General features: G+C 58.6%; 3 protein-coding genes across 6 annotated transcripts in view; 2 read left to right on the top strand and 1 right to left on the bottom strand.

Annotated features, from left to right (window-relative positions):
* Positions 1-1,536, bottom strand: part of LOC138817726 (ultra-long-chain fatty acid omega-hydroxylase-like) — a 31,040-nt gene extending 29,504 nt beyond the window's left edge. Inside the window, exon 1 of the mRNA XM_070008343.1 lies at positions 1,136-1,536. The gene's annotated coding sequence lies outside the window, so the exon portion shown is untranslated. The remainder of the gene's footprint in view (positions 1-1,135) is intronic.
* LOC138817727 (N-acetylmuramoyl-L-alanine amidase-like) lies at positions 9-7,677 on the top strand. Of its 2 annotated transcripts, none has more exons than XM_070008345.1 (5): positions 9-257; positions 3,112-4,038; positions 5,458-5,668; positions 6,915-7,215; positions 7,573-7,677. In XM_070008345.1, exons 2-5 carry the CDS (start codon positions 3,129-3,131, stop codon positions 7,582-7,584), a joined length of 1,434 nt encoding a protein of 477 aa, XP_069864446.1. In that variant the 5' UTR covers positions 9-257; positions 3,112-3,128; the 3' UTR covers positions 7,585-7,677. The 2 variants fall into 2 exon arrangements, with proteins under 2 accessions (XP_069864446.1, XP_069864445.1); XM_070008344.1 differs by lacking the exon at positions 9-257 and adding an exon at positions 1,714-1,820.
* Positions 7,678-9,088: 1,411 nt separating this feature from the next.
* LOC138817725 (RAS protein activator like-3-like) lies at positions 9,089-23,581 on the top strand. 3 transcript variants are annotated; one of them, XM_070008340.1, is made up of 18 exons: positions 9,089-9,199; positions 9,339-9,671; positions 12,769-12,905; positions 13,039-13,120; positions 13,237-13,298; positions 13,834-13,904; positions 14,470-14,596; positions 14,697-14,795; positions 15,690-16,232; positions 16,545-16,689; positions 16,914-17,058; positions 19,688-19,924; positions 20,029-20,230; positions 20,343-20,461; positions 21,665-22,034; positions 22,286-22,443; positions 22,912-22,978; positions 23,080-23,581. In XM_070008340.1, exons 2-18 carry the CDS (start codon positions 9,350-9,352, stop codon positions 23,221-23,223), a joined length of 3,030 nt encoding a protein of 1,009 aa, XP_069864441.1. In that variant the 5' UTR covers positions 9,089-9,199; positions 9,339-9,349; the 3' UTR covers positions 23,224-23,581. The 3 variants fall into 3 exon arrangements, with proteins under 3 accessions (XP_069864441.1, XP_069864440.1, XP_069864442.1); XM_070008339.1 differs by having other exon boundaries at positions 9,089-9,203; XM_070008341.1 differs by lacking the exon at positions 9,089-9,199 and adding an exon at positions 9,234-9,271.
* The last annotated feature ends 862 nt before the right edge of the window (positions 23,582-24,443 follow it).

Raw genomic sequence — 24,443 nt, 5'->3', positions numbered from 1 at the left:
AACTCTGGTTTGGGGCAGGAGGCCCACGAGGGGAGCAGCTCACCTACATGGAGCCTGCAGAAAAGACCTGGGCCGAGGCTTGTGGCACACCCCTGTAATAGCAACTCAGGAGGGGAAGGCAGGAGGAGCAAGGAGAACTCAGCTATAAGACCCCGAGAGGAGTGGGCATTCCACTCAGAAGGGACTCAGCCACAAGTACCCAGAGAAGAACTCAGCCACAAGCACCCAGAGGAGGGGATCGTTCACAATCAAGCAAGGTGAGTCTAGACACTGGCTCCTGGGATAAAACCAGGATCCGAAGGCTCAGGTCCAACATCCGCTCTCAACCCCATCCAGGAGCGGGAACAGATGAAGAGCTGGAGTGGCCGCACCTTTCTGGGCTTTATGGACTGAGGCTGAGCAGACCCAATAATCCCCAGTCCTTTCCTGAGCCTGAGCTCTGGCAGCACAGGACGTAGGGGGCCTGGCCGGCCTCGCTTGCTATCGTTTGAATCCGAATGTCCCCCAAACCCAGCCCATGGCACTTGTAGGAGGAGGTAGAGCCTATAAGAAATATGGTGTTGAGCCGAGCACTGTGGCTCACACCTGTAATCCCAGCTACTCAGGAGGCCGGAATCTGATGATCATAGTTGGAAACCAGCCCGGGCAGGAAATTGGTGAGACTCATCTCCAAGTAACTACTAAAAAAAAAAAAAAAAAAAAAAAGCTGGAAGTGGAGCTGTGGCTCAAATGGTAGAGCGCCAGCCTTGAGTGAAATAGCTCAGGGACAGCCCCCAGGACCTGAGTTCAAGCCACAAGACTGGCACAAAAAAAGAAAGAAAAGAGGGGCTGGGAAGGTGGCTCAGTGGTAGAGCGCTTGCCTTGCATGCATGAGGCCCTGGGTTCGATTCCCCATAAGCAAAAAGAAAAGAAGCCGGAAGTGGCGCTGTGGCTCAAGTGGTAGAGCGCTAGCCTTGAGCTGAAGAGCTGAGGGACAGCGCCCAGGCCCAGAGTTCAGGCCCACGACCAGGCCTCCCCCTCCCCCCCCCCCCCCGCCAAAAAAAAGAAAGGAAAGAGAGGGAGGGAGAGAGAGACAGAGACAGGGACAGAGAGACAGAGACAGGGACAGAGAGACAGAGACTGTAGGAGTCTATACCTGGCCTCGTAGCTCCTCGTTTTGTTTTTCTCTTTTTCCTCTTGTGTATTTAGCTGGTCCTAAAACTTGAACTCAGAGCCTAGTGCTGTCCCTGAGCAATTTCTTTTTGTCCTCAAGGCTGGAGCTCTACCACTTAAGCAACGGCTCCATTTTTTTTTGTTGGTCATGGGGCTTGAACTCTGGGCCTGGGCGCTGTCCCTCAGCTCTTCAGCTCAAGGCGAGCACTCTACCACTTGAGCCACAGCGCCACTTCCCAGTTTCTGGGGATTGATTGGAGATAAGACTCTCATGGACTTTCCTGCCCGGGCTGGCTTTGAACTGCAGTCCTCAGACCTCAGCCTCCTGAGCAGCTGGGATTACAGGCGTGAGCCACCGTGCTGGGCCTGGTCTCCCGACGACATCCTGACAGGCAGGGAGGATGGGAGAGGAGAAGGGGAGACCTTGAGGCCCAGATGACCTTTGGCCTAGGCCACGGAGCTCCCGGGGAGTGGGGCGGGGGGGGGGGGGAACAACTGTGCCATTCACCCCTGGACTTTGACAGGGCAGCAGGCCGGGCAGGGTGCCTCCCGGCTGTCTCTTTCCAGCACGCGCAGCGCTGTCCACCAAGGCCAGCTGGAGCTCAGCATGGCTGGGGGCGGCCTCTGCTTCCTGCTAGTCCTACTGCCGTGGCTAGGTGGAAGCGCAGGTAGGTTGGAGGCGGGGGGGGGGGGGGGGGGGGCGGGGCGGTGCATTCTGGGCTCAGCAGAAGTGTTGGGCCTCCATGTGGGCCAGGACCAGAGACAGCAGGAGCCCCAGCTGTCCAGAGAGCTCTGGTCTGAGGACTTAGCAAGTGCAGTGAGGAGAAGAGGCAGAAGAAGAGGTGGTATTTTGTTTTGTTTAAGCCAACACCGGGACTCGAACGCAGAGCCTCATGCTCTGGCTTGGCCTTTTCCACTCAAGGCTGGTGCTCTACCACTTGGGCGACGACTCTGCTTCTGGCTTTTTTTTTTTTTTTTTTGGGTCTGGTCCTGGGGCCTGAACTCTGGGCCTGGGCGCTGTCCCTCAGCTCTTCAGCTCAAGGCTAGAGCTCTACCACTAGAGCTACAGCGCCACTTCCGGCTTTTTGCTTATGTGGTGCTGAGGAATCGAACCCAGGGCCTCGAGCATGCAAGGCAAGTGCTCTACCACTGAGCCACCTTCCCAGCCCTGGCTTTTTTTTTTTTCTAGTTAACTGGAGATAAGAGTCTCATGGACTTTCCTGCCTGAACTGGCTTCGAACCTGATCCTCAGATCTCAGCCTCTTGAGTAGTGAGTATGACAGACGTGAGCCACCAGTGCCTGGCTTTCTTAGAGAGTTTTAAGGAGAAAAGAAGAAAGTTAGAAAACAAGAATAAAATGAACTTTCTGAAGAAGGGTCGGGATTTTCAATGCAGGATTTGGCTATTAAAACTTCCTGGCTGGGTGCTGGTGGCTCACGCCTGTCATCCCAGCTACTCAGGAGGCTGAGATCATAGTTCAAAGCCAGCCCGGGCAGGAAAGGCCATGAAATTACCTGCAACAAACCACCAGAAAACCAGAGGTGGTGCTGTGGCTCAAGTGGTAGAGCACCCACCTTGAGCTGAAGAGCTGAGGGACAGCGCCCAGGCCTAGAGTTCAAGCCTCACGACTGACCAAAACAAGCAAATCTATGGGTTCGAATCCTGCTTCTGCTGCTTCCTAGCTGTGTAGCCTTAAGCTGGTATCTTCACTTCTCTGGGCTTCCAGGAGGATTCAGTTAGGCCGGTCTGTGACAGTGGTACCTGAGACACAGTAAATGTTCAGTAAACCTTGCCAATGACCAACACCTCACTCCTAACCCAGCCCTCCACCGCCGTGAGCCCCCACGCGGCCTACTCCCCCCCTGCCAACTTTCACCCGATGCCACGCCACGTTGCGCCCCCCTACCATCCTGGCACTGAGGCTGGACCGCTGGGTGAACGTGCTGTCTCTTCCCATAGATTCTCTGCCTTTGCTCATGGACTCCATCATCCAGGCCATGGCCGAGCTGGAGCAGAAGGAGCTGGAAGGAGGCCCAGCTGCCTCTGTCCGGGTGCTGCTGTCCGCGGGACCCCCCGGTGGCCTCCCCCCGTTCCTGCGGGACTCTGTGAGCCCCGGGGCTTCCCCGCTCCACCTGGACCCTCTGGGGGCCGAGCTGCGCGCCCTGGTGGACCGTGTGGCCCAGCACGAGGTTCAGGGCCAGCAGGAGCGCGGGGTGCTGCTGGCCCCCGACGGCTCCACCGTGGCTCTAAGGCCTCTGCTCTTGGGGCTGGAGGCTGGGCAGCAGGGGCGCAGGGCTGTGCCTTTGGGGGACACGGGAGGAGACACCCCGGCGGGATTCAGGAACGACTCTGCCAATGTCACCTGGCTGGGGGAGCGAGCCGAGCCCCCCGCCGCCGTGGACAGCCTCCTGGCCGCCGCCCTGGCCACGGAGCTGGGCCTGGCTTTCCTCCACCCTCGCCCCACCCCGAGCCCGCCCGGCCTGGGCTCTGAGGGCTGCTGGGACCGGCTCTCCTCCCCCCAGAACTTCACGCTGCTCGACCCCCCCACGGCCCCCCTCACCATGGCCTTCCTCAACGGGGCTCTGGACGGGGTGCTCCTCGGGGATCACCTGAGCCGCCTCGCGCCGCCCCGGCCCCGGCTCAGCCTCCTGTTGGGACAGTACTACGGGGCTGGCGTGGACGGAGACCCGGGCTTCCGCAGCAATTTCCGGCGGCAGAGAGGCGCGGCTCTGATTTCAGCCCCCAACCTGGCCCAGCAGGTGTGGGGGGCCCTCCTTCTGCTGCAAAGCCTGGAGCCCCGACACCCCCAGCTACACAACAGGAGCCGAGAGCAGCTGGCCCAGGTGGCCAGCTATGCTTCCCAAGAGTTCACCGAGGCCTTCCTAGGTAAGACACCCCCCCCCCCCCCCCCGCCCTGGGGCTCAGCCCCTCAGAATCAGACATTCCCACCCCACTCCATCAGGAGGATCCGGGGACAGTGGCTCAGTACGCACGAGAAAATGCTGACGTTGGGCCTTCAAGGATGAACAGGAGTTGATCTGATTTTTTTTTTTTTTTGGCTAGTCTTGGGGCTTGAGCTCAGGGCCTGGGCACTGTCCCTGATCCTGTCTGTGCTGAAGGCTGGCACTCGACCACTTGGACCACAGCACCACTTCCGGCTTTTTCGAAGTGGTTTATTGGATGGAGCTCAGAGTCTGCCTAGATTGGCTTTGAACCGTGAGCCTCAGATCTCAGTCTTCTGAGTAGCTAGGTTGACAGGTGTGAGCCACCAGCGCCCAGATCCTTTTTTTTTTTAAGTCAGTTTTCCATGACTGTCACAAAATACTTTAGACAAAGAAACTTAAAAAGAAGAAAGGTTTGTCTGGGCTTGCGGTGTGGTAGGTTTCAGTCTCTGTACCATTGGTCCCTTGGTCCTGGGACTGAGCCTAAAACATGACCGATGACCAACTTCTGCCCATTAGGCTAAGCCTCCTCCATGTTCCCAGCACCTCCCAGTTACACCAAACTGAAGACTGGGCCTTTACCATCCAGGGCCCGTGAGCTCCACACTGGCTGGAGTATATGCATAGACAATTATGTGCCAGCGCATTCCAGCCAGCGGCTCAGCAAACACGGAGGTTCAGCCAGGAGTTGGGCCAGCAGCTACATCTGTGCATCTATCTTGAGGCTCCACGCTTCACCTCTCTGAATCTTGCCTATCTTAGAAAAGCTGCATAAAAGCCACTGCACCAGGCTAGGAAGGTGGCTCAGTGGTAGAGCGCTTGCCTCACATGCATGAGGCCCTGGGTTCGATTCCTCAGCACATACACAGAAAAAGCCAGAAGTGGTGCTGTGGCTCAAGTGATAGAGCACTCGCCTTGAGCAGAAGCAGCTCAGGGACAGCGCCCAGACCTGAGTTCAAGCCCCAGGAGTGGCAAAAAAGAAAAAGAAAATAACAAGCCACTGCAACTTCTTGGATTGGCCGGATGGTTAGGAAGTTGCACACGACCGGAGAGTTCAGTCAGAGCCCCCTTTGGCTGTCAGTGCCAGGAAGCTTAGGCTGGCTTCGAACTCGCCATCTCCCCTCGTTTGCCCGCTGGGCGCTGGGATGACCCGGATGTCCCACCACACCTAGCTGATGTTTGTTATTATTGTTTTTCCTTCCGTGGGCCTGGTTCGGGGATCTGGGAAAGAGATCAGATCTGGACGTTGTGGGACGGCATGACTCCCGCGGTCCGGGGGTCCCCGTGCGGGGTGACGGCGGGGGGCCGAGGGGAAGGCCCGCTCCCCGCGGGATGCCAGCCTTGGGTGCCTGTCCATCCGCAGGGTGCCCGGCCATCCACCCCCGCTGCCGCTGGGGCGCCGCGCCGTACCGGGGCCGCCCGACGCCGCTGCAGCTGCCGCTCGAGTTCCTCTTCGTGCATCACACGTTCGAGCCCGCGCAGCCCTGCGCCAGCTTCGTGCGCTGCGCCGCCAGCCTGCGCGCCGTGCAGCGCTTCCACCAGGACGTGCGCCGCTGGGACGACGTCGGCTACAGGTGGGCGGGGCCGGGCTCGGCCTGAGTGGGCGGGGCTGAGTAGCGTGATGGGCGTGGTCAGGGGTAAGAAAGACAGCGGGAGGGGCTGAGCGGAGTGGGTGGGTGGGGCTGGTCTGCAGAGGTGTGTGTGTGTGTGTGTGTGTGTGTGTGTGTGCGCGCGTGCGCGCGTGCGCGGGTGGGTGTGGCTGAATAGAGTGGGGGAGGTCGACTGGTGATGGGCGTGGCCAGCAGACCAGGGTAGACTGGGCAGGTGGGGCTGGCAGCTGGTGAGGAGGGAAAGGTGGGTGGGGCTGAGGAGAGTGGATGGGCGGGGCCAGCAGACAAGCGTGGAATGGGCGTGGCAGGCAGGCAAGAGTAGACTGGGCGGTGGGGCCGGCAGCCAATGAAGGGGGATTAGGGGCGGTTCTGAGTAGACACATGGGCAGGGCTGAGTAGAGTAGATCTACTTGTTTGAGCCTGCGCCGTCCCGCCCTGCACTAGGTAGCAGACAAAGACTGGGTGGGTTGGCTAGCAGACAAGAGTATGCAGGGTGGGAGAGCTGAATGGAGTGCATGAATGAAGGGCTTAAAGACTGGAGTAGGGTTGGTGGGCGGGGATGAGTCGAGTGGAAGGGCGGGTCTAGACTAGAGGAGACTGGATGGTAAGTAAGGCCGGTCGGCGATTGTCCGCCCGGCTGAATGTAGTGGGAGGAGGAGCTAGAAGACGAGCTTAGAGTGCACAGGCGTGGTTTAGCAGGCGGAGTGGGCGTGGTCAACGGCAAGAATAGAGCTGGTGGGTGGGGCTGAGCTCGAAGTGGGCGTGGTCAAGATGAGGGGCGCGGCCTTCACTAGGTCCAGAAACAGCTAACCAGTGGGAGATTCTGGGATTGGAGGGGAAGACGCAGGACCGGTGGTGGGGTCTGGGTGTGGCATAGGACGGAGATGGCCCGAAACAGAAAAGGGCCGTGAACTTGGCAAAAGAGATGAACCTGGGGACAAGTTCATCCGAGGATGAAGTTGAACTTGAAGATCTGTTCAAGACGAGGCTGGGGACAGGTGGAAGGAGGCGTGGCCGGCGCTGATGCCGGCAGGCTGGGCCAGTCCCCACCGGCGGGATCTGGGGACTTTCGGGGCTGAGCTGAACCGGGACAGGTGCGGTGGGTCAGCGCTGACCTAGGGGTGCGGGTGGCCCCAGGTGGAGGGGGCAGGACTTGGGGACGGGGCCTCCTCCACACGCTGTGGTGCCTCCCTTCGGTCCGCTCTTGCAGTTTCGTGGTGGGATCCGATGGCTACGTGAACGAGGGCCGCGGCTGGCACTGGGTGGGAGCTCACACGCGTGGCTACAACTTCCGGGGCTTTGGCGTGGCCTTCATAGGCGATTATACGGCGAGCCTGCCCACCGCAGCCGCGCTGCGCACCGTGCGGGACGGGCTCCCCAGGTGCGCCTCGCGTGCCGGCCTGCTGCGGCCCGACTACAAGCTGCTCGGGCACCGCCAGCTCCGGCGCGGCACCGACTGCCCCGGCGACGCCCTCTTCCACTTGCTACGCACCTGGCCGCACTTCATCCAGGTGAGGCTGCAGCGGCCCCCTGACCCCTTGACCCCCTGACCAGTCACTCCTGGGGGTCACACAATCTCTCCAGATCCAAATCACGACCCTCCTGTATGCCTTACCGCCCTCCTCCCAGCGCACCCAGGCCTGGGCCTCACCTCTGACCCCTACACAAACGCTTTCTGGTGGGTTGGGAGGGGATCACGCGGGTAACTCTCGCGTCTCCGGTATTCTAAGTGTCTGCTCTGCCCACCCTGGCCTGCAGCCAGCTTTGCACCCATTCCCTCGTTTGGGGCCTGGCCCCACCCCTTTGAGGGAGGACAGACCCAAGCCACACCCCTTCGCTCAGTCTCACGCCCGCCTCGTCTCTTCTAGACTGTTAACTAAGAGCTACTCGGAGAGTCTGGAGAGTCTGTCCGAGACCCTGGAAGGCGCTACCCCGGGTGATCCTACCGCAGCCACAGACTTGCAATAAAACAACAGGAGCCACAGAATTTCTGTTCACACCTTGTCTGTGTTTGCGAGCATTTGAGTTCCTTTGGCCCAGAAGCAAAACCTGAGGCAGAAATTCCAGTCCAAGGGCTTTGGTGCTGTGGCTAGGGGCTAGGGGGCGTGGCCTCACGCTAGGGGCGTGGCTCAGCGCTGGGAAGCTTGGTTCAGCGACACGGGGCGTGGCCTAGGGCCCCCGAGGTGTGACTCCCTGCTGGGGGCGTGGCTTCACGCGAGGGGGTGTGGCTCAGCCCTGGGAAGCTTGGTTCCATTCTGAGGAGTGGTTCAGGGGCGGGGCTCGGCGGTGGTGGGCGGGGCTCACTGCTCAGAGGCGTGGCTCCACACTAGGCGTGGCTGGATGCTAAGAAGCTTGGCTTAGATCTAAGGGGCGTGGCTCCGTGTGAGGGGCGTGGCCTAGTTCTGTAGGGTGGGGTTGCGTGCTAGGGGGCGTGCCCAGCATGCTGGAGGCCCTGGGCTTTATATCCCTAGCACCACACACACACAAATAAACAAATTTGCTTTTTTCTGGCCAGGCACAGTGAGTCTGACATATAACCCCAGCTACGTAGGAGGCATAAGTAGGAGGATCCCATCCATGTCAGCCCAGGCAGAAAATGTGAAACTAAAGTAAAAAGCACTGGGGGTGTGGCTCACAGGGTAGAGCACCTCCCTTGCAAGTGTGAGGCTTGAATTCAAAACCAGTACTGGGCTGGGAATGTGCTTAGTGGTAGAGTGCTTGCCTAGCATGCAGGAGGCCCTGGGTTTGATTCCTCAGTACCACATACACACAAAAAGCCGAAAGTGCTGCTGTGGCTCAAGTGATAGAGTGCTAGCCTTGAACACAAGCAGCCCAGGTCCTGAGGTCAAGCCCAGAAACAGCCAAACAGCCAAAACAAAACAAAAAAAACCCCACCAAAACAACAACCCTAGTGCTACCAGTTAACCATGACTCATGCCTGTAATCCTAGCAACTCAGGAAGCTGAGATCTGAGGACCACAGTTAGAAGGCAGGCTGAGGATCATAGTTAGAAGGCAGGCTGGGCAGGAAAGTCTGTGAGATTCCAATTAACCAGCAAGAAAACAAACCAGAAGTAGAGTTATGGCTTAAGTGGTAGAGCACCAGCCTTGAACGCAAAAGCCAAGTAGGATTGCCAGACCCTTGAGTTCAAGCCCCAGTACCAACACACACACACCAAACAGTTTTTCATCACAGGTAAATCTATCTACACTCTGGATAGAGAATGAGAACTCCCCTGTTCTACCATACGACCATTTCTCAGGGAAGACAATGGGGCTCAGAGAGAGACAGAGACACGGAGAGAAAAACTGCTGCCTCAGCCCTTGTTTCTAGAATCGGGCGCTGCCACCTCCCTCCACCCCTGCCCCGCATCCTGTCCCCGACTGTCAGTGGGACGGACAGACAGGGTCACGTGGAGTTGGGGTTCAGCGGGAGGAAGCAAAAGCAGGTACAAGGCGCTTGCAGAGTCTGGAGCTGATTGAAGGTTCAAAAAAAGCAAGTAAGAGGGGACCCCCAGCCCCTTTCCACATGAGCTCACTGGGAGGCAGCGCTGGAACCGACAGGAGGGTAAGGTGGGGATGGCTTGTGGGCAGACACGCAGCGGGACTGTCATCTTCTCTTCCTCCTCCTGTAGGACTTCCACCCATGGACCCACCACCGCCAAGCCAGGACTCCCCCACCCAGCCAGGGGCCCCCTCTCCGCTGGCACCCTACCGCTGGCACACAGGAGGTGCCCGGGACAAGGGGTCTGCGGGATCCCGCTGGGGTCTCCTGGCCGGCTGGGGGAGGGCACTGAGCCACCCGGAGCCCCCCGTGAGCAGCCAGCCAGCTCGTCGCTCCCTGTTCCGTCGGGTGCTCTCTGCACCCCCCAAGGAGTCTGGAACCAGTCGCCTGCGGCTCTCCAGGACCCTGTGGGGGAGGCCGAAGAACCCCTCGCCGGGGCCTGAGGCCGAGCCAGACCCTCCAGGTACGGTGCTCCCTTCCCCGGGGCTGGGCCCAGCCGGGCAGCCGGATGCTCGAGTTTCATCTTTGTCTGCCCCTAGAACATGGAGCTCTCTCTAGACACAGGAAGTTGTGGGGAGAACACCAGACCCACAGGAAGTGGCGGGGCCCCCGTTAGCCCTCTTCCTTCTTGCCACCTAAAGTGAGGGGAAGGGGGGAAGCCAGGGGAGACTGTGAACAGGGGGTGTCGGCCCTAAGGAAAGGCCAGGGAACCTCCTCCATTCAGTGCTCCACACCCAGCATCTCCTTGTCTGTATTATTACTGTTGTATGTTTGGCCGGTCCTTCCTGAGGCTTGAACTCTGGGCCCGAGCACTGTCCCTGAGCTTTTGTGCTCAAGCTAGTGCCCTACCACTTGAGCCGCCACAGCCCCACAAACAGCTTTTTGCTGGTTCATTGGAGATGAGTCTTAAGACGTTCCTGCGTGGGCTGGCTTCGAACCTGAGATCCTCAGCTCTCCGCCTGCTGAGTAGCTGGGATGACAGGCGTGAGCCACCACAGGCAGCCTGTAGTTCTGCTGAGGCACCTCTTTCACCCTTTGTGTAGAATACACAGAGAGAGAGGGAGGGAGGGAGCTTTTAACAAGCAGACTCGATCCTCCGCTGCTTAAACACCTCCTCCAACTCCTACCTCCTCCACCCCCGCATTGCCCCAAATCCTGCACTATGCTCTTTTGGGGTCTTCCATTCCAGCCTCTGCTCTCTTGAGCCCTTCTAGTACTTTCTTTTCCTTCCTGGGACCTTGCTCATCTCAGAGTTGTAGATGGGACTCTCTCCCTGTCACCTTCCCTGCACCACAGAAGCCAACTGGCTCAAGATCTAATTGATGCAAATTGATGCAAATTAATGTAAATGTGGGCCTTCCTTGGCCCTCTGCCCCTCACCTCCTCTTCCCCAAGGAAGAGCCCTCCCCTACCCAGAAATTCTGTGTTCTTGTCTTAAACTTAGTATGCTTTACATAGTAGATTACCCATCTCTGCAGGGAAACAAGGGCTCTAGCCTCTGGGTTTTGTTTGTTTTGCCAGTCCTGGGGCTTAAACTCAAGGCCTGGGCACTGTCCCTGAGCTTTTGTTTTGTTTTGTTTTTTGCTCAAGGCTAGCACTCTACCACTTGAGCCACAGGCCACTTCCAGCTTTGTCTGTGTATGTGGTACTGAGGAATTGAACCCAAGGTTTTGTGCATGCTCGGTAAGCACTCTACCACTAAGCCACCTTCCCAGCCCTGTGTTTTGTACACTGTTAGAATTCTGAGTTTGAAGCTCAGTTTGAGTATTAACAAACGAGGTTGTATTATGATACTGAGCAAGTCACTCTTCCTCTCTGGGCCTCAGGGTTGATTTGTTGTTTTTCAGTTGCATTTAGTTTTGATTTTTCAGTGCCAAGGATTGAACCTAGGGCCTTGTGTTGGGCTGTGTCTGTAGTTGTTTTTTTTGTTTGTTTAATGTTATCTTTTCTTGTGCAGGTTCTAGGGCTTGAGCTCAGAGCTTGGGCAATCAATGTCCCTTAGCTTTATCTCTGAAGGTTGGTGCCACAACTCCACTTCTGGTCTTTTTGCTGGTTTATTGGATTTTTTTTTTTCCCCCTGGCTGGCCTGCCTTCAAACCATGATCATTAGATCTCAGCCTCCTCAGTAACTAGAATTAGAGATGTGAATCATCAGCACCCAGCTCCGCTTCTTTTTTCATTTCTTTTTTTTTGCCAGTCCTGGGGCTTGAATTCAGGGCCTAGTCACTGTTCCTGAGCTGCTTTTGCTTAAGGCTGGCACTCTACCACTTGAGCCACAGAGTCACTTCTAATATTTTCTGTGTCTGTGGTACTGAGGAATTGAACCCAGGGCTTCATGCGTGCAAGGCAAGCACTCTACCACTAAACCACCTTCCCAGCCCCCTGCTTCTTCTTCTTTTTTTTTTTTTTTTCTCAGTCGTGGGGCCTGAACTCTGGGCCTGGGCACTGTCCCTCAGCTCTTCAGCTCAAGACTAGAGCTCTACCACTTGAGCCACAGCGCCACTTCCAGCTTTTTTGCATATGTGGTGCTGAGGAATGGAACCCAGGGACTCATGCATGCAAGGCAAGCGCTCAACCACTGATCCACCTTCCCAGTCCCCTGCTTCTATTTTTTTTTAAAGTATTGTTTTGGAGACTGAATCTCATTACCATTGTCTGGGCTAACTTGAACTCTCCATTCTCCTAGCTCTATCTCCAGAGTAGCTTGGATGGCAGGAGTGAACCACTGTGCCTGGCTTTGGGCTCGGTTATAATAATCCTTTAGGGGCTGGGAAGGTGGCTCAGTGGTAGAGCGATTGTCTTGCATGCAGGAGGTCCTGGGTTCCATTCCTCAGTACCACATAAGCAGAAAAATCTGGAAGTGGTGCTGTGGCTCAAGTGGTAGAGTGCTAGCTTTGAGCTAAAAAGCTAACGGACAGTACTCAGGCCCATAGATCAGGCTCAGGACTGACACCCCCCCCAAAAAAAAAGTACATATATCTATCTATATCTATCTATCTATCTATCTATCTATCTATCTATCTATCTATATCTATATATATATATATCACCAAGAGCTGGTGGCTCACACCTATGATCCTAGCTGCTTAGGAGGCTGACATCTGAGGACCATGTTTAGAAGCCAGCCTGGGCAGGATAGTTTATGAGGCTCTTCTCTCCAATGAACCAGTACAAAGCTAGAAGTGGAGCTGTGGTCCAAGTGGATGAATGACAGCCTTGAGTGGAAAAAAAAAGGACAGTGCCCAAGTCCTGAGTTCAAGCCCCAGCACCAGCTCAATGATAATAATAATAATTAATATACCCAGTAATAAATGCTAATGCCGATGCAAATATGAATGTGTTCATATAAATGGAATTAATGTTCGTGGTAATTAATGCTAAGTAACATTACTAGGTAATAAACATAACAGCCTCTTAAATAGTGGCGTCGGAAGGGTTGATAGAGCCACGGGATGTGGTACGGGGAGGCCTGCGGGGTAAGGACTCCTTGAAGGGAAGAGGGTGCCCCGAGCAAGAAGAAAGGGGCTCCCAGGCCCCCCAACTCCACCTCCTCTTCCCAGAGGCCGAGCTGGAGCCACAGCCAGAGCCACCTGTGTCACAGATCCCCGAGGCCCCCAGCCCTGACGTGGCCGTCTGGGACATCGGAGGGTTCACCTTGCTGGATGGAAGGCTGATGCTTCTTGGGGGAGAGGACGAGGTGAGGGGGGGACTGAGAGGGGAGGGGCTGGAGGCGGGCAGGGGTGGGATGGGAGAGGGGCTGAGCCCACCTCTCTCTCTCTCTCTCTCTCTCTCTCTCTCTCTCTCTCCCCTCCCCACCCATGGGAGAACAGAGTCCCCGGAGGAGGCCCCGGGCCGGAAGCGGAAGCTCTGAAGGCAGTACACAAGCTTTCCTGGGGAAACTGAGGGAACCAGGTGAGTGGGGGAGGTGGGGAGGCTGAGGGTGTGGAATCTGTCCCAAGTGGGGCAGGACAGGAGAGGACAGACGAGGATTCCAAGCCCTGACCTCCTAACTCTGACACCACCCACAGATCGAACCCTGGGGAAGCCCAGTCTAGAAGCTTCTGGCTCCAACCACGTTCACAATGTGCGGGTAAGACAGCCACCGGGGAAGGGTGGAATGCGGGCAGAGGTAACCCAGGACTCCCAGGTGCTCAGACCTGCAAGGGAACTTTTGCTGTGTGATCTGGCACGGCTGCTGAGCCTCTCTGAGCCTCTGTCTCTGCTGTGTGGCACTCGTCGGGCTGTGGAGAGAATTTCCCTGTCTGGGCTTGAACTCGGGGCCTTACTCTCTCACTGGGCTTTTTCTCTCCCCCCCCCTCAAGGCTGGTGCTCTCCCACTTGAGCCACAATTCCATTCTACCTTTTGGGTGTTTCATTGGAGATGAGAATCTCACCGACTTTCCTGCCTTGGGCTGGCTTCCCACTGCGATCCTCAAATCTCAGCCTCCTGAGGAGGCGTGAGCCACCAGTGGCGTCCAGATGTTTTTTTTAAGTTTCTGTTAGTACAGTCTGAGTTTGGGTTTGGGCTATCAACCAAACCCAAGCCAGGGGTCCCCCCTGGGAGAGTGGTCTACACAGGAGTCCTTCTGTTCTGTCTAGTTCACATTGACCTCCCCTTCCCTTAGGGGTTGCTGAAGAGAATCAAAGAGAAGAAAAAGAGCAAATTGGAACTGGGAGCCAATGCTCTCCGGGATGGGTAAGGGCCTGCAGGGGCTCCAACCTGGTCTCCCCTCCTTCTCCTCCTGCTGTGTTCTCCTGGGTGCTCTGCCCGGGGTCAGGAGGAAACAAGGGCCACAAAAACCCCTGGAGAGAAGACAGCACTTACCTGACACGGGTGAGGAGGAACGCTCCTAAAGCCCAGCAGCAATCAGGGAAGGGGTTCTTCCACGAAGACCTGAGGGACGAATGGAAACTTAGCTAGAAATGGAGGGCAGGGGCGGGGGGGGGGGGGAAAGCATGCCCACTAAAAAGGAACCGAGAGCTACAGAGGCCAAGAGGCCGCCAGGGACGCGAGGAAAGACTTAGTGACTAGAGCTCAGAAAGCCAGGCACCAATGAGGTCAAGTTTGGGAAGAATGAGAACCAAGCTGGAAAGGGCTGGAACCAACCAGAAAGAGCTGGGTCTAGCCCCAGAAGACCGAGGACAGTAATGTGGACTCCAGTCCTTCGTCCTCTCCCCTCGGGCTGCGGGGAGGGAGGGCGGGAGGGAGGGCCGCTGGATCCCCTTGCCCTCCCCCGCTCACCCCACCCCCTGCCCCGCAGACCTCCCAGCACTCTGGGATCCAGAGAGTCGCTTTCCATGCTCTCCGAGTTGGACCTGGGAGCCGAGCGGGATGTGCGGGTGCGGCCGCTGCACCCCAGCCTCCTGGGGGAGCCCTACTGCTTCCAGGTAAGTCCTCCTGGATCCCACTCCCCCGGAGAGTGGCTCCGCCCGACCACACACGCGTGGATCATTCACACACAACCCCCCCTCCCGCCTCCACGCGCAGGTGACGTGGGTGGGCGGGAGCCGCTGCTTCTCCTGCCGATCCGGCGCGGAGAGAGATCGATGGGTAGAGGACCTGCGCCGACAGTTCCAGCCCAGCCAGGTCAGTGGGGGGAGGCGCCACGCGAAGCCCCGCCCACAGCCGGGCCACGCCACCACAGGCCCCGCCCACCACAGGCCCCGCCCAGCATGATGCCACGCCCCTCCCACTCCACCCAAATCAAGCGCCCCCCTCCCTTTCCATTTGCTACCATGCAAACCGGACCCTGAACTATTTACACACGTGTGTGTGTGTGTGTGTGTGTGTGTGTGTGTGTGTGTGTGTGTGTGTGTGTGTGTGTGTGTGTCTTGGAGCTTGCAACTCAGGGCCTGGGCACTGTCCCTGAATTCGTTTTTTAAAATTTTGGCTCCACGGCTGGAGCTCTACCACTTGAGCCACAGCTCCACTTTTTTTTGTCAGTCCTGGGGCTTGAACTCGGGGCCTGGGCGCTGTCCCTCAGCTCTTCAGCTCAAGGCTGGCGCTCTCTTCCGGTTTTCTGGTGGTTCAGTGGAGATCAGAGGCTCTCGGACTTTCCTGCCAGGGCTGGCTTTGAACCGCGATCCTCAGGTCTCGGCCTCCTGAGTAGCTGCGATGACAGGCGGGAGCCCCTGGCGCCCGGCCAGCTCCACTTCTTTTTTTCTCTCTCCTGACTTTCTGGTGGTTACTTGGAGATCAGAGTCTCAGGGCCTCTTCCTGCATGGGCTTGGCTTCCAACTGCAATCCTCAGCTCTCAGCCTCTTGAGCAGCTGGGATGACAGGCGTGAGCCTCTGAACTATTTGCCCCAATGTCTTGCCTACCAAATAGTCTCCAAGACCTCCCCCCCCCCCCGCCACTCAGTCCCCACCCCTTTATATCTCCCGGAAGAGTCAGGATCCTCTGGATCTCCATGACGCACCCCTGCTTCTCCCGGGGGCGCCAACGAAAGCTTCCCCCATCCCTGTCCATTCCGCCCCTAGGACAACGCGGAGCGGGAGGAGACGTGGCTGAGCGTGTGGGTGCACGAGGCGAAGGGGCTGCCCCGGGCGGCGGCGGGGGCCCCGGGCGCGCGCGCCGAGCTGTGGCTGGACGGCGCGCTGCTGGCGCGCACGGCGCCCCGGCCCGGCCCGGGCCCGCTCTTCTGGGCCGAGCGCTTCCACTTCGAGGCGCTGCCGCCCGCCCGCCGCCTGTCGCTGCGGCTGCGCGGCGCGGGCCCCGCGGGCGCCGCTCTGGGCCGGGTGTCGCTGGCGCTGGAGGAGTTGAGCGCGCCCCGCGCGCCCGCCGCCGGCGTGGAGCGCTGGTTCCCGCTGCTCGGGGCGCCGTCGGGGGCCGCGCTGCGGGCGCGGATCCGGGCGCGACGCCTGCGCGTGCGGCCCTCCGAGCGCTACAAGGAGCTGGCCGAGTTCCTCACCTTCCACTACGCGCGCCTCTGCGGGGCGCTCGAGCCCGTGCTGCCCGCGCAGGCCAAGGAGGAGCTGGCGGCCGCCATGGTGCGCGTGCTGCGGGCCACGGGCCAGGCGCAGGTGAGGCCCGGGGCCGCAGCGCGGACGCTCGGCCGGGGTGGACCGACCAACCCCCGGGGCTGGGCTGGGGAAGGAGGGTACCGAGCCTTGCCTGCCGGGGGCGGGGCCGGGACCTGCACTGGACCTATCAGGGGCGTGGCCTGAGCGGAACCCGTCAGGGGCGGGGCTCCGCGTGGGGCGGGGCCTGAGCCATACGAATGAGGGGCGAGGCTCCAGCTGCTGGGGGCGGGGCCTGAGCCGTACCTATTGGGACGGGCACCTTGAGAGCGAGGCGGGGCCTCATCTCAGTCTGCTTCTCTACCCTCGGCTCAGGCCTTGGTGCAGGACCTGGGCACTGTGGAGCTGGAACGCTGTGGAGGGCGTGAGGCGCTGCTGTTCCGGGAAAACACATTAGCCACCAAGGCCATTGATGAGTACATGAAGCTGGTGGCCCACGACTACCTCCAGGAGACCCTGGGTGAGCTGGGCCTGAGCACCCCAGAGAAGGTCTAGGAGGCTCCTGCTCACCTGGATCGTGGTAGTGGGTGGTACTGTAGGGTGTTGGGATCTGGATCTGGGGGACAACGGGGTGGAGAGCTGGGAGCTCACCACTGCTGTTATATATGCCTGGGGAGTAAGTTGGAGATGGGGGTGTGGTGGATGGAGGTCATCAGGGCTCTGGTCTCTCTGTGTTGGCTACAGGACGAGTCGTGCGATGTCTCTGTGCCTCCACGGAGGACTGTGAAGTGGACCCCAGCAAATGCCCAGCCTCAGAGCTACCAGAGCACCAGGCCAGACTCCAAAAGAGCTGCGAGGAGGTCTTTGGAATCATCGTCCACTCCTACAAGTGAGAATCAGAGCCCTAGCGCCTGACTTCACCCCTTCTTTAAGCCAGGGTGGTAACCTGAACCTCCCCCAATGAAGGTCACCAGATAGGATGAAGGGCACCCAATTATTTGGTGCAATATTAGGGGCATAGTTATACGTCATTAAGTATTCACTGTTTGCTGGGCATCAGTGACTCCACCTGGAGGATTAAGGTGGATGGCCAATCCAGGCAGAAAAGGTCAGGAGATTCCTTCTCAATTGAGAGATGGGTGTACTGATGTGTCTTTTACTCTAGGTAAGACAAGAAGGCTAAAATAGACCAATCCAGGAAGAAAGCAAGACCCTAGCTCAAAAATAACTAGAATGCTGAGTGCTGGTGGCTCATGCCTGTCATCCTAGCTACTCAGGAGCCTGAGATCTGAGGATGGTGGTTGGAAGCCAGCTTGGGGAGGAAAGTCCAGGAGACTCTTATCTCTAATTAACCAGTAAAAACGAAAACAAAAACAGGGCTGGGAAGGTGGCTCAGTGGTAGAGTGCTTGCCTTGCATGCATGAGGCCCTGGGTTCCATTCCTCAGCACCACATAAGCAGAAAAGGCTGGAAGTGGCGCTGTGGCTCAAGTGGTAGAGCACTAGCCTTGATCTGAAGAGCTGAGGGACAGTACCCAGGCCCAGAGTTCAGGCCCCACAACCGACAAAAAAACAAAACAAAACAAAACAAACAGAATTATGAGCTGTGGCTCAAGTGGAAAAGAGCCAGCCTGAGGGAAAAAGCTAAAGGTCCTCAGTTCAAGTCCCTAGATCCTCACCAAAGATGAAAAATAAAAAATTAGGGCTGGGAAGGTGGCTCAGTGGTAGAGCGCTTGCCTTGCATGCATGAGGCCCTGGGTTTGATTCCTCAGCACCACATAAGCAAAAAGAAAAAAGCCGGAAGTGGTGCTGTGGCTCAAGTGGTAGAGGGCTAGCCTTGAGCTGAAGAGCTGAGGGACAGCACCCAGGCCCAGAGTTCAGGCCCCATGACTGGACCCCCCCAAAAAAAAGAAAAATAAAAAATTTAATAAAATCTCACTTCCAATTAGAACTACATCCTAAGCTCCTGACCTCTGCCTCCACGTGCCCTATGGGCCCGATTCTAAGTGTTAGAGACTCCAGAAGTTACCATAATCACTACAGTATAAGCCCTGCCCCCATGGGAACCTATAGCCCCAAGCATTATATTGTTCTAGATGCCACCAATCCTAGAACCCAGACCCCATGTTCAATGGGAAAAGAGCCTACACAGTTCACGAATCATTTTCTGGCACAAACCATGCTAGATGGCACAAAACATCCTACACGTTTGACTCCTGACCTTATGATCTTTGCCACTCACTATTTGTGTGTGTGCATGTGTATGCATGTACACACGTGCACATCCATGTACCCAAGCATGTGCCAGTACTAGGGTTTGAACTCAGGGCCTTGAAATTTCACTTTTCTTGCTCACTCAAGACTGATTGGTGTTCTACCCCTTGAGTCATGAGCCATACCTCCTCTTCTAGCTTTTATGCTGATTAGACAAGAGTCTTCTTTTCTTTTTCTTTTTCTTTTCTCTTCAGCTCAAGGCTAGCACTCTACCACTTGAGCCACAGTACCACTTCCGTTTTTTTTTTTTTTTTTTTTTGCTTATGTGGTGCTGAGGAATTGAACCCAGGGCCTCATGCATGCAAGGCAAGCACTGCACCACTGAGCCACCTTCCCAGCCCCATCTTTTTCTTTTTCTTTCTTTTTTGGTTGGTCGTGGGGCTTGAACTCTGTCTGGGCTTGGGCGCTGTCCCTCAGCTCTTCAGCTCAAGGTGAGCACTCTACCACTTGAGCCACAGCTCCACTTCCAGTTTTCTAGTGGTTTATTGGAGGTGAGTCTCACGGACTTTCCTTGCCCGGGCTGACTTTTAACCGTCTGTGATCCTCAGTTCTCGGCCTAGGATTACAGGAATGAGCCACCAGTGCCTGGCTTTCTTTTCTTTTCTTTTATTTTTTGGTCAGTCGTGGGCTTGAACTCTGAGCCTGGGCACTGTCCCTGCGCTCTTCAGCTTAAGGCAAGCACTCTACCACTTGAGCCACAGCACCACTTCTGGTTTTCTAGTGGTTTATTGCAGATAAGAGTCTCCCAGACTTTCCTGCCCGGGCTGGCTTTGAACCGTGATCCTCAGATCTCCTCCTGAGTAGCTAGGATTACAAGTGTGAGCCACCGGCGCCCAGCTTCTTTTCTTTTCTTTTCTTTATTTTTGTCAGTCATGAGGTTTGAACTCGGGGCCTGGGCGCTGTCCCTCAGCTCTTCAGCTCAAGGCTAGCGCTCTACCACTTGAGCCACAGTGCCACTTCTGGTTTTCTGGTGGATTATTGGTGATAAAGAATCTCACAGACTTTCCTGGCCTTGAACTGTAAATTCTCAGATCTCAGCCTCCTGAGTAGCTAGGATTGCAGGTGTGAGCCACCAGCACCTGGCAGATACGAAGCTTTTGAGCGTGTCTGCCTATGCTGGCTTCTAACTGGGCTTCTCAGATCTCAGCCTCCTGAGTGGCCGGTGGTGTGAACCACCGGTGCCCACTTCAGTCATGATCATAGGCCCATGGTCTCCTCCTCTCACCACTGCCTTTTCTGTCCCCAGCTGGTTCCCAGCAGAGCTGAGCGCTGTGTTCTCAGGCTGGCGAGAGGCATGCAAAGCACGAGGTTCTCACACGCTGGGCCCCAGACTGGTATGCGCCTCCCTCTTCCTGCGACTCCTGTGTCCCGCCATCCTGGCACCCAGCCTCTTCGGCCTGACTGCAGAACATCCAGCACCTGGCCCGGCCCGAACCCTCACGCTGATTGCCAAAGTCATACAGAACCTGGCCAACCGTGCCCCGTAGGTGCCAGGAAGCCGGAGAGGAGGGGAGTGCCGGGGAGCGGGGAAGTGGACCCCAGTAGCGTGTGACTCTCCTGACTCTCCCAGCCTGGCTCCTATCCCAGATTTGGTGAGAAGGAAGCCTACATGGACTTCATGAACAGCTTCCTGGAGGGCCACGGGCCCGCCATGCAGCGCTTCCTCGACCAAGTAGCTGTGGTAGATGTTGACGCGGCACCCAGTGGGTACCAGGCCAGTGGCGACCTGGCTCTCCAGCTGGCAGTCCTGCACGCCCAGCTCTGTACCATCTTCGCGGAACTCGACCAGGTGTGGCCTGAGCCCGGAACCCGCATGCAGGGGAGGGGGAGGGACTCAAGCTGGGAGCCTCCCTCTGAGCCCAGAGACGTTGCCAAGCAGCCCTCCGCTTTCCGCCTCCCAGACCACCTGTGACAACCTGGAGCCACTGCCTACCATCCTGAGAGCCATCCAGGAGGGCCGGCCCGTGCCCGTGTCTGTGCCCATGCATCTGCCGCCGCCTCAGACCCAGACCCAGTGCAGGTAACCTCAAGTGTCTTCCGGATTCTGATGTCAGGAGGGGCGGGAGAGGGAGTGTCATGCTCCGATGAGGGTCCAGGGTCAGGGGTGAAGATGGGTGATGGGAGGGGAAGGGACAGGGCATGTTAGGGTCAGTGTCGCAGAGGCTAGGGATGGAGATGTGTAAGGAGACGGGGTCTCTTTTGGAATATCACGTGATCAGAGGACAGGCAGTCATAGCAGACTTGAAGCCAGTCATATCAGATCTCTGGGGTCAGAGAGAGAGAGAGACACAACAGGCCTCGGGTTGATCTTAGATGTTTGAATGGAGTTGGTGGTAATCAAGAGTGTGTGTGGGAGCTGGGCGTCAATGGCTCACCCCTGTCATCCTAGCTACTCAGATCTGAGTAGCTGAGATCTGAGGATCCTGGTTCAAAGCCAGCCCAGGCAGGAAAGTCTGTGAGACTCTGATCTCCAATAAACCACCAGAAAAGCGGAAGTGGTGCTGTGGCTCAAGCGGTAGAGCACTAACCTTGAGCTGAAGAGCTGAGGGACAGCGCCCAGGCCCCGAGTTCAAGCCCCCCACCCCAAAAAAATGAGCTTGTGGGGACCCAAGGTCAGACTTCCATCAGACAGGAGGACATTTCCAGGATTGGTTGGGCTCTGCCTCCAAGTGTTCACCGATTGGTCATTGCATCATAACTGTCAGGCTCTGACCCAACCCGGCTTCAGAAACAACTAGGCCCCACCCACCAACCTGGACCAGCCCTGCTCCCACTCTAACCCCCACCCTTGGGATCTCCCGACCCATAATCCACCCGGAGCTGGAAGAGATTTTCTCAGTAGATTGGGGTCTGGTGTTAGGGGTAGGATCAGGTCAGGGAGCAAATTAGGGTCAGGCCAAGGGTCCGCTGAAGCCGGACACCAGTGGGCCAAGCCTGTCATCCTAGCTAGGGAGGAGGCGGAGATCGGAGGAGAGCTGTTCAAAGCCAGCCCGGGCAGACGGATCTGAGAGACGCTATCTCCAATTAGCCAATTAATTAACAGAGTGGAACTGTGGCTCCAATAGCTGGCGCACTTAAGGACAGGGTGAAGTCTGGATCATGGGTGAGGTCGCAGGTGTCAAAGGTCAGGGGTAGGGTCATGTCCGGCCAGAGGTCGGTATGGGGAGGGGGGATGGTCCTCAGGGACTAGTTGAGGGTCTGACCTTCCCGGGGCCGCCCCCAGCTTCTCCGCAGGGGAGAAGCCCGGCTTCCTGGCGCCCCGAGACCTGCCCAAGCACACCCCGCTCATCTCCAAGAGCCAGTCACTGCGCAGCTTCCAGGGCGCGGGGAGCTGGGCCCGCCCCCCGCCGCGGCCGCGGCCGGTGCAGCGCACGCAGAGCGTCCCGGCCCGCCGCCCGGCCCGCCGCCGCCCCTCTGCGGGGCCCCGGCCAAGGCCCAGGGGCTCCCCGCGCACGGGGCCCGCGGCCCGCGGCCGGCCCTGGACCGGGGCCTGCGCCTCGCTGCCGCGGAAGCCGTCGGTGCCCTGGCAGCGCCAGCTGGACCAGCCGCGGGATCGAGACCAGGCGCTGGGCCAGCCCCGACCGGTGGGCAAGGTGAGATCCTGGCGAGGGTTGAAGCCCGGGGGTGGACGGCAGGCGGGGGACTGGACCCGCCCTGAGAGCGGACTGAAGGCTAGGCAAGACTGAGCGCCGGTACTGAGCTCCGTGTGCTGTGTGACCCCAGGTCTAGCCTAAACCTCTCTGAGCTCCGTTTCTCCCGACTAGGAAGGGCGACCATAACTCAAGACTGCGGGTGAGAGGAAGGGGCGAGATTACAGCTGTTGTTCCCCGCCCCCTTCCCGCAGCTGGCTGAACTACAGGGCGAGGTGGCCGCGCTGCGTGAGGAACAGAAAGCGCTGTCTCGCCAGGTGGAGTCGCTGAGCTCCGAACTCGGGGCCCTGGCCCAGCAGCAGGAGCAGCTGTGCCGCCAGCTGCGGGACTTGGACTCCCGGCTGCGAGCTGGGTGCGCCCCGCCCTCCCCGCTAGCGCCGCCCCTGGACGGGCCCATCCACCAATGAGCGCTCCCTAGGCAGTGCCTGCGGCGGCCACGCCCCCTCCCCACAACATTGGCCCAGGCACTGGAAGCCCCGCCCCTGGGAGGGCCATCCACGTGGCCCCGCCCCCTGGGCAGGCCGCCTACATAGCCTGCTCAGGCCCCCAGCCCCACCCCTCAATCAGCCCCCTCTAGGTGGGCTTGAGAGACCTCAGTGGGGGGGGGGGATCGTCTTCAGTCAGGCAGGATCCCGCCCCAAACTGGTCAAGCTCCGCCTCCAAGTGTCGATTGATGGGTCCCTCCATCCCATCACACCTGGCTCTGATCAACTCTTCTGTACACTTAGGCCTCGCCCCCCCCCCTTCAGTTCTTGCCTTCTGAATCTAATTCCACATTGGAAGCCACTGACCTTCTTTCCTAACCCTTGACCTCCAACAGGACCTCAAAGTTGGATCTGAAGGACAAAGGTCTTCCAAGCAATGAAGACCACGGGCCGCCAAGTCTGGTGAGCCTCCTCCGGGAGCCCCGGGGCCGTCTGTGCGGTGGGAAGTAGGGTTGAGGAGACGCAGACTCGGCCTTTCAACCCACTCCCCCCTGCCTCCCCAGCACGATCGCCTGGCCGAGATGGAGCGGACTCAGGCCCAGCTGCGGGATGTAGTCCAGAACCTGCAGCTTGCTTGGAGGACAGCAGGTTCCCAGGGCCAGCCTCTGCCCCTCCAGGCTCCCTGCGTGAATGGGGACTCCACCTGAGCTGTCGTCCCACCCCACGGGGCCTGGGAGCCACCGCCTTTGGGAGGGGGAGGCGATGATCCATAAAGGTCTTGGGCTGCCCAAGTCATGTAAGATGGCCTGAACGTGAGGAAGGAGAGGCGCGGGCCGCCGGGGCTGCCTGGTAAACATCTTGATTTCAGTCACAGAAAACTGAGCTCCTGGAGAAGGGGCATGCCATAGATTTTCACATCAACTGTGTGGCCTTGGGGCCATCTCCTGAGGGCCTCCATTTGGGCATCTGTGAGAATGTGTGAATATATCTATTCACACAGGCACGGTGCCCTTCAACAGGAGAACCCTTGGACACAGGTATTCAATAAAAGCCATCGCTCACCAATCATCCGTCCACCTCTGCTCCATCTGCACTCACCGGGCCCATCCCCTGCCAATCCCAAACCGCAAACCACAGGATCTTCCCAAAACAATAGCTCTGTCCTGGCAGAAAAAGCCGTTGGTTTGGGACGCTGGAGGAAGGCAGGGTGGGCCGGCCTGACCTTCCCGCGGTGTGGGTGGAGAAGCCAGGGGTGGGTGTCCGTCTGTCCCGGTGGAGGAGGGGTTAGGCCAGGATGGATGGATCTCTCTGGAAAAGGCCACGCTCTCGGGACGTGATAGACACCCGAGCCCGTGGGGAGAGCGGGGATGGCGCGTGCTGGTGTGCGGGGTCTCGGGTGGGAGCCGGCCTGGGACCGTCATGCGGGAAGAGACGCCAGTGGAGGGCCGGCTGCTAGGGATGGGCCCGGCGGGGTGGCGAGGCGGGGGTCAGGGACGGCCACGCGGGGGACGGGGACACGGGGGGGGTCAGGGACGGCCACGCGGGGGACGGGACACGGGGGGGACCGGGATGGGCGGCCCGGAGGGGGTCAGGGACGGCCACGCGGGGGACGGGGACACGGGGGGGACGGGGACACGGGGGGGACGGGGACACGGGGGGTCAGGGACGGCCACGCGGGGGACGGGGACACGGGGGGGTCAGGGTCGGCCACGCGGGGGACGGGGACACGGGGGGGGACGGGGACACGGGGGGTCAGGGACGGCCACGCGGGGGACGGGGACACGGGGGGGGGACGGGGACACGGGGGGTCAGGGACGGCCACGCGGGGGACGGGGACACGGGGGGGGGGGACGGGGACACGGGGGGTCAGGGACGGCCACGCGGGGGACGGGGACACGGGGGGGGGACCGGGATGGGCGGCCCGGAG

Source organism: Dipodomys merriami, unplaced genomic scaffold (assembly GCF_024711535.1).
Source record: "Dipodomys merriami isolate MVZ:Mamm:240054 unplaced genomic scaffold, mDipMer1.0.p SCAF_70, whole genome shotgun sequence".
NCBI lineage: Eukaryota > Metazoa > Chordata > Mammalia > Rodentia > Heteromyidae > Dipodomys > Dipodomys merriami.
Note: the sequence above shows the minus strand (reverse complement) of the source record. Positions and strands in the feature narration are given on the sequence as shown.